General features: G+C 35.7%; 1 protein-coding gene across 1 annotated transcript in view; it reads left to right on the top strand.

The window, feature by feature from the left end:
* The first annotated feature begins 2,532 nt into the window (after positions 1-2,532).
* LOC124723145 (protein unc-79 homolog) overlaps positions 2,533-9,337 on the top strand; it is an 868,025-nt gene continuing 861,220 nt past the window's right edge. Inside the window, exons 1-3 of the mRNA XM_047248336.1 lie at positions 2,533-2,656; positions 5,607-5,726; positions 9,155-9,316. Of these exons, the coding sequence (XP_047104292.1) occupies positions 2,635-2,656; positions 5,607-5,726; positions 9,155-9,316 (304 nt within the window). The 5' untranslated portion in view covers positions 2,533-2,634. The remainder of the gene's footprint in view (positions 2,657-5,606; positions 5,727-9,154; positions 9,317-9,337) is intronic.

The raw sequence follows: 9,337 nt of genomic DNA, 5'->3' as shown, positions 1-9,337 counted from the left end.
TCAAGGAGTTTCCCAGTATGATAGCACTCAGTTTCTGACTGTGCACCATTTCTGCCACCACTGCTGCAGTGCTATATTCTCAGATTCCTTTGTCGGAGATGGTAAGACCAGTGGCACTTGCTGCAAGGATGTCAGGCTCCATTATGCTCTAGCGCCTAAGGTCTAGATGTCTTCTTTTGATACCCCAGCGAGGGCAGGGATGGCTAATCCCTCACATACAACTCCCAGGATGGTGGCAAAGCGCAGACCTAACCTGGCATCCATGTGCTTAGCTGGCTGGCAGTGGTTCGTGTTCCACTGGTGACAGGAGCAGCTGCATCATTGATATGGTGTAGAGCAGCATAAGCTCAATGTCACACAATTTCCCAACCGTTCAAATGCTGATGGGCATGTTGTGGTTAGTTTAAATGCTGTTGCTGCTTGCTGATTTTTCGGGAGTCACGGCATTAGTGTATCACTCTGCATTATCTGGAATCAAGGCAATGACAGGCTGGTGTAAACTGCAATGAGTATGGTGGTAGTTCGTTCTGGTGACTGGTCTGGTTTCATTACATGGAGGGCTGTGAACACAGGAGAGTTACTGCTCCACTCACCATGAGGGTCGCTAACTGATGCCTGGCTGATTCCAGTATGGCCTGATTACTATCCTGGGGCTCCATTTCTGTCTCCGATACACTGCAACTTTTTCTGTTGACATTACATACTCAGCATGATGTGTTACATGTGGATATATAACCATGTTGTAACTTTGAAGACTTTCTGTTCATCTAAAGGAAAGATGAGCTGCTTATCCTTCTGAGGTGCTGCTTTTCCTGTCTGTCATGATCGCCACTATGAACGAAACAAATAAAGAGTATAGTATAATTTGCACATCTGATGGCTAAAATGCAGTTCTAAAAATTATAGTAACTATAATAATGATAATAATAATAATAATAATAATAATAATCATTGGAATAATTTGTTTAAATAGCTGAGGATTCTGACAGCACCATCCACAAACATCCTAAACTATTATTAATTCTAGTACAAGTATTTTTATCTATGTCCTTGGAGCAAGAGATGTATTTAACATACTTTTACAAAGAAAAATAATGAGCAAATCAAAACAATATTTTCTACCAGAAAACCAAATTGTCCATGGAGATTAAAGAAATAAGTGAAACCATTATTTTTAAAAAGCCATTTAAAGTAATTCTCTGAAATAATGCTTATTCTATTGCAAAGATTTGTTTAGATAACAAAAAGTTGGTACTTGTAAAGAGCAATATGAATAACTAATAAAATACATTATACATCAACAGTATAGTACACGATACTGGAGAATTGTAGGGCTAAGATCTGTGTTGGATAGTGCCAAACTTCTTTTGTCTTCCTGAGTGCCTCATCTCCTTCTCTGTAGAGGGAAACTACTACAATATTACGAACCGACTAAACAAGAACCATGAAAAAACTAATAGGAAGCTTACCCTGCGGTCCGCAGGAAGGGTTTGTGCGTAGTGCACACGGCGTATCCAATGGTCTGCACTTTGTGCAGCAAACTGAGGGAGATTACGCAATGATTCGCACACATGACTTGTAATCGGGAGGATGGCAGTTAAAATCCGTGTCCAGCCATCGTGATTTAGATTTCCCATTGGTTTTCCTGAAACACCTTAGGTTAATGTTACGATGGTTCCTTTGAAAAGACATGGTTAATTCTCTTCCCTAAAGTAAGTTTGTACTCAGTCTGTAATGACGTTTCAGGTCTAGTATCATATTATTCTAAAACTAACTGCGGACAAATAAACTACTAAGTTATATTCCTCTGATACCAGGACCTCTTCATTATTTTCACAAGGCATTTTACTTTGGTGTACTGACGCTGTATGCCTCATACAAACCCACATTAATTTACAGTTAAATTAGCTTCCACTGTCTGCACTACACCCTACAATAAAAATCAAGGCCATGTCAGAATCAATAAAAGAATACCAAGAGAACAAAGGTATCAATTATGGGGATTAAACGGGCATTTTTGGTATAATACAGGAAGTAAACGTACCTCTAGTAATAAAATATGTTATTCTACAAATGTGTGAATAAATATGAAACTAGAAGAACTTTATACATGAATGGTAGCAGATAATAACATTCTTGAGGATATTTTAGTAAGAGTAGCATCATCCTGCAGGTAAAGTGACCTTATATCGTGAAAAAAGAAACCAGGGTGCTAGTTACTGAGTTACCATTGTGGAATACCATTCAAAATCAAGCCATTTCGTGAATACTTGAATAAAATATAGGTACTCCCTCAAACAAATTTTAATTTCATTAAGTTTCAGGTCTTTACATTTAATTCAAATTTGTATTTCTCGACATCTAACTTTTTGGTCATTTATCTCAGTTAGATGTGTATATTTTATTATAAGACATGACCTAAGAAATTGATATTTGGCACTTTTAGGAATTATTTTCTCTTACCCAAGAATATCCAGAGCTATTAACAATGTATGCGCTAAACTGGTATATCTGCATTAACTTCGCTGATCAGCGATTATAGCTGTTATGTCAATATTTTGTTTGTAGTTTTTCTGCTGGTTGATGTGTTTCTTAATATTTGTTTTTGTTAATTGACATTTACTCGCTGCTAAAATGGGAACAAGAGCTGCCGCCTGTAAGTGGCGTGGGTAACGCCTTTTTAAGCGCTGTCACCTCCAATGCAGCTTTTAATTAAAAAATAAAAGACGCTGTTTGTAAAATCGTCAACTTTAATATTGTCATTAAAGTACCTTATTATGTAGGCGGCTGAAATTTATGTAGTATTATGTTCAAAATATTGTGATAATTTTATGTAGTTTATGCGGAGCGCACAATCTGCGTAAATTTGCTAAAGTAGCGTCTGTACCACCTGGACGTCAATTTCAAATTTATATTTATACGGATTACTGTTTCAGTACTCATACAATGCAGAAGTGCTCTAATATTATTACGTGTCGAGACTCATAAAATTCTAAGACACCGGGGAAAGACTGTACTTGTTCAGATAAAGTCATAAGCGTATAATAAATACTATTCTATGTGTCGTTGACATTAATGTAAATTACGTGCATATGATGTAAATCAGTGAGGGGTACACATTCACTTATCTTGAGGAACAGTTGTATTTGAAAATAAAAAATTCCCAATATTATCAGTTGTAATATTTCGCATTTATCTCAGTAATCACGTGTGTTAATTACAAATATCTTTGTTAGTCATGTGTTTTTTATGGTTCACGTAATTCTAAAGCAGTTATGTCTCATGAGTGTAGGAGCCATGTTGTACTTAACTTATGTATTTATGAAATGTTTGTTACTTGAGCCATTTGAGTCGATTGAGACAAAACTGTATTTGCCAATCATATGCGATAACGTTTTGCAGTTTGGCCGTTCACACTTGTTTTACATTTTATTGTTTTTATGGTATACAGGTGCAGTTTTCCAGTCACTAGTAATTGTACAAGAAGTTGGCTTGTAATAGTCAGGTTCTCAAAGTGTTCGTTCGGTTGGAGGTGCAGTTGTGAAATGTATGAATAAAACTGTTTTTCTTGAAGTTAGATGCAATCTTATATTGTATGAGCTACAAACCCTGTATTATGTATTAAGTGATGCATGTGAGGAGCTATGCTGTGATATACTGTGTATTTGTATTTGCAATCATTGTTTACTAATGCCATAAGGCATGTCTGTGTTCTCCGTCTTGTTTTGTTATTAAATTTAAACCAAATATGGTTGAGTACTCTGTAAATGTATAGAATCTATTCCTAAAGCTATGCATATGAATTGTGTACCAGTACTTGTTGCTTGGAAATTCACTTTTGCGACACCAGTTTCATTGAAATAGTTTAGGTCATGTTTTGAAAAACCTATTGAATTGCAAATACTGATTATTCTGCAATAGTTGTTGCTGTTGTGAGCTTCATTCTGAAGACAGATTGAATGCAGCTCACTACTCTATCCTGCACAAACCTCTTCATCTCTGAATAACTACTGCAACCTGGAGCCATTTATGCATTTGAGCCCACTTACTGCATTTGTCTCCTAACCTGCTGCTATAATTACACTCTCTTTCTCTTTTTCCCTCCCTTCCTCTTCCCCCTCTCTCCATCCTCCCTCCATATTTCCATATTTTCACTCCCATAAAATGATACACTCCAGGAAAATAGGACTACCTTCAGAAAGACTTTCTAACTCTTAAATTTAACAAATTTCTGTACTTCATAAATGTTTTTCTTGCCATTGCCTGTCTACATTTGATATCCTCTTTACTTTGGGCATCATCATTTATCTTGGTGCCCAAGTAACAACTTTCTGTGATATAAATAACCTAGGTTTGTGTTTAGGCAACATTTATGTTTTATGTTGATGATATGACTTATTTTCACTTAAAGAAATGTAGGCTACTGTTACTGTTTAAAGATTTTAGAGAAGTTACAAACTCTTTGTGCTTTTCTTAAGTAATTTTCAATCTAGCTCTTTATGTTAGCACTATGTTACTGGTTTTATCCAGCTATCACCAGTATGTTACTGGCTTTCTATAAATCACTTATATGTGAATGTACTCTAGCCAGACAATTTACTTCAGCTTGTTAAAAGATGATATTGCGTGTAAACTCGGTCAAGAATACATTCCATTACCTTACAGTTAGGCCTACTTAGATATTTGTTCATAATGATAATTTTTAGTCAGTAATAGCAGCTGCTATTTTAAAGAACAAAATTTTGGCTATCAGGTAGTTCTAGAAATTTTCAGATGGGACATATATTGAATATAGGCATCATGAGTTTCCAATGATTGTAGGCTTTCTGTAGTCTGTATTCTACTGTGATACATATTAATAACCAAAAAGGCATAAGTTGCTGTTTAATTTTTAAAGGTTCATTTCTTTGTTGTTATCCAGACAAAATTATTTTACAACATAGGAACCACATATTCAAAAGTTACAATTTCTATAAATAAATATACAGTTGACAACAATCCTATTGATGCTGTCTTCTAACATTTGTTGTTATATTCGAATTAATATTTATTGATCAACCATTGATCATGTACATGGTCTGGGTGTCATCAGGTTTATACATAATAAGTAAATATGTGTAACTACACACACAAATGATATGCATATACGGTATATAACACAAAAAACAATATAATAACTTGATAGAGAAATCAAGGGAATAAAAATATCTGATGTACTATAGTACTTATACTATTATACAGCTTCCCATTTAACTACAAAAACTGTCAGTAGGCATTCATACATTTTGAACATTGGTGTTAATTGCTACCTATTTTGCATTTAGTGTAAATAATCTTTAACTGTATAGCAACGTTTTTGAGGAGATAACCAGGTGATTGCTGTGATGTTTTACAGGTTACTCCTAAAAATCCATTAATTCACACGTCTGTTATCGTAGTATATTATCAAATACTTTGCAATAATTTAGGTGACATTTTGTCAGTTATGCCAACATATAATTAGAAAATCGTACTGCATAGTTAGATAAAAAACTTGAATAGTCATACTGTCTTCAATTGAAGTGCTACTTTTATATTTCTTTTCTCACTCATCTCTTCTCTTACAGTTACTGCAAAAATTCGGAATCTTCACGATTATCAACTTCGACTTCTGCATGGAATTATGCCTGTGCCATCTGGTGTAGATATTGCCAACACACTGAAATATTTTTCTCAGACATTATTGAGTATGTACCATACTGCATATCATGGAATTTCTTATTTGTCAATGCTTTTGTTGAGTATTAGTAATAAGATGTTAGTGAGCTTACAGTAAAATCTGTCTGTATTGTATGGGTCTTATAGAATGAAATGGCAATGATAGCTTTCGGCAGTCAGGGATTGAGCTTGAAATACAGATTATGCTGTGAAAAATATAACTGCCATTTGGCAAGACTTTTGCAGTTACATGTTCGATAGGTTGAAGAGCTGTAGAGGTTATGTCAGTATTTTAAAATAGTCATAAATTACATATAATAATGAATAGAAGCTTCTCTACTCAGAATTGTAAGGATAGTATAAATGTGGAAAAGGGGGGAGGAGGAGGGATGAGAATGAGTTATCATATAGGGAAAAAATGTGACTTTAAATTTGGTTAAATAACAGCCAATGTTATAAGCATGTAGTGAGTGTTTCGATGTTTTATCTGGATAATATATTCTAGAAAACAGTTGGTTTGCTAAATTTAATTACAAAAGACAAAGTGTTTAAAATGAACCACGCTGTTGGTACCCATACATTGCAGGAGTGGACAGAGGTATTGTTTGCATTTAAAAACTCGTGCAAGAAGTCTTACATACTTATGATAAAACAATCACACTTCAAAAAGCAAAAAATTCCTTTTCTAATCTTGTTACAGATGAAGTTTATGTATGTAACTGTGTTTCAATAACAGCCCAGCAGCTCCTAATATCAAGTTGTCAAAGTAGCCTCAGGTATGAAATGCAACATAGGAGGTCAGAGTGTAGGGGATCCCTTGATTCTATTTTTTTTTCTTTACAAGTAGTAACTCACCATGACTGTGCCTTCCAAAGGTCTCTGAAACATAGACCTATACCCAGCCGGCCGAAGTGGCCGTGCGGTTAAAGGCGCTGCAGTCTGGAACCGCAAGACCGCTACGGTCGCAGGTTCGAATCCTGCCTCGGGCATGGATGTTTGTGATGTCCTTAGGTTAGTTAGGTTTAACTAGTTCTAAGTTCTAGGGGACTAATGACCTCAGCAGTTGAGTCCCATAGTGCTCAGAGCCAACCTATACCCACCCATTATTAGCCATCCAGTGTGCACAGTAGTACAAGTTCTGATGTAATGGCAAGATCTTTGAAGTTGTTACTAGTTCAACATCAATTTATATGCTCAGGTATGACTTTATATAGCTCCTAAACATTTTGGGAATTAACCTGAGACATAAAAAGAGGTACTTGTAACTTCCAGTGATGAACAGCCAGTGAATAAAATGTCTATACTGGAATCACTGGCCTTTGAAAATCTACAATTGTTTTTGTGGACAGGAAGAGCATTTTCAAAAAGTGTGGGAGTTATTGAAGTAACAGTGATGATGATGATGATGATGATGATGATGGACAACAACATCTACATATATAATCCCCAAGCCACTGTACGGTGCATGGCAGATGGTATCATGTAACACTACTAGTCATTTCCTTTCCTGTTCCACTCACAAATAGAGCAAGGGAAAAATGAGTGTCTATGTGTCTGCATACATGCACAAATGTATTTAATCTTATCTTCATGGTCCTTACACAAAACGTACATTGGAGGCAGTAGAATCAATCTGCAGTCAGCCTCAAATGTTAGGTCTCTAAATTTCTGCAATAGTGCCTCACAAAAAGACCATCGTCTTCTCTCCAGGGATTCCCTTTTTACTTCATGAAGCATCTCCATGATACTTGTGTGCTGATTGAACCTACTGATAACACATCTATCAGCACATCTCTGAATTGCTTCATTGTCTCCCTTTAATCTGCCCTGGTGGGATCCCAAATAATAGAGCAGTACTTAATAATTGGGTACACTAGTGTTCTGTATGCTACCTTTTTTTATAAATGAGCCACACTTTCCCAAAATTCTCCCAATAAAACAAAGTTTAACATTCGCCTTCCTAATTCCAGCATTACGTGCTCATTACATTTCATATCACTTTGCAGCATTATGCCTTGATATTTAATCTATGTGCCTGTGTCAAGCAGCACATTACTAATTCTGTATTTGTATTTTACAGGATTGGTTTTCCTACTCATCCACATTAACTTACATTTTCAACATTTAGAAGAAGCTGCCATTGACCACACCAACTAGAAATTCTGTCTAAGTCAGATTGTATCCCCCTACAATCACTCAAGGATGACACCTTCCCATACACCACAGCACCGTCAGCTGTAAATTGCTGTTCACCCAGTCTGCCAGATTGTTTATGTATGTAGAGAATAGGAGTGTTCCTATCACACTTCTTTGTACACTCCTGCTAACACTCTTGTCTCTGATAAACACTTGCTGTCGAGACCAGTGTACTGGGTTCTATTACTTTAAAAAATCTTCGAGCCACTCATGGAAGTGGAAACCTAATCCATATGCACAATCCTTTGTCAGCAGTGTGCAGTGGTGCACCATGTCAAATGCTTTCTGGAAATCAAGGACTATGGAATCTGCCTGTTGCCCTCCATCCATGCTTTGTAGGATATCTTGTGAGAAAATGGCAAGCTGATTTTCAAAAAAGCAGTGCTGTCTTGATCATCATCATTATCAAAAGAAATAACACGTACTGCAGCACCATAGATCTGATACAACTTTAACAGGATGTGTGTTGATATTGCAGCTTTTTTATTTACACAGATTGTCAATTGACCTTTCAGTTGAGAATGGATCTGGGTCACAGCTTTCCATCATACAAAATTGAGATTGTTATTAACCAATGCACCATAAATGTGGCTTTATTCAGTTGTTTTACACTGATTTTTCAGAACAACTACAAAGTCTTTCAAATATAGCAGAAGGTAATCATCTACCAAATCTAGTGCTACAAATAAGTAATTGTGGGACATAACTTGGAAACAGTGGATAGAGAATATGGCTGCAAGCACCAATAGTCAAAAAAATAAGACTTGACGATAGGGTGGTTGAGAATTGGATGTGGCAAAATAAGCAGATATAAGATATCTGACCAATCTTAAGTATTAACAGGCATTACATTATCGTGCAGGACTCACTGTTCTGTTGTGAAATCTTTACCTGAAAATTGTCAGTACTTAATGATGAAGAGAAAAAAGTGAGAGGGGTCAATTTCATTCACTTCAGTTTTTTTGTAATTTTTGAGTAGTTGAGAAAAAAACTTTAATGGTTAAAGTTTCTGTGGAGTAGTATATCTTGTTAAGTACTATCTGTAGAGATTGTGAAAAATTACATACATAATTATCATTTTACTCAGTGTCCAGTTACAGCATAGTATGAAACATAAAATAATTTGTTCATAGCACTGCATGCCATTAGTAATCAATTTGTCTATAATCAAATCATCATTGTGGCTTCATTTATTTTGTTTGCAGAACTGTCTCTTAATTTTTATCAATTGTATTTAATCTGTTTTTCTTTCAAATAACAGCTGTATTGAAAGATGTGCCTGACTCACCACTTGAGATGTTGAAATGTCAAGAAAAGGATGGGATTCGAATGAGCCTTTATCCCAATCTTGATTATAGGGGTCTCTTTAATGCTGTTGTTCAGCTTGTTGATATTGCACCACTCATACAGTTCGGTCTGCATGGTATGCTACAAAAACTCTACA

Source organism: Schistocerca piceifrons, chromosome X (genome assembly GCF_021461385.2).
Source record: "Schistocerca piceifrons isolate TAMUIC-IGC-003096 chromosome X, iqSchPice1.1, whole genome shotgun sequence".
NCBI classification, from domain to species: domain Eukaryota; kingdom Metazoa; phylum Arthropoda; class Insecta; order Orthoptera; family Acrididae; genus Schistocerca; species Schistocerca piceifrons.
Note: the sequence above shows the minus strand (reverse complement) of the source record. Positions and strands in the feature narration are given on the sequence as shown.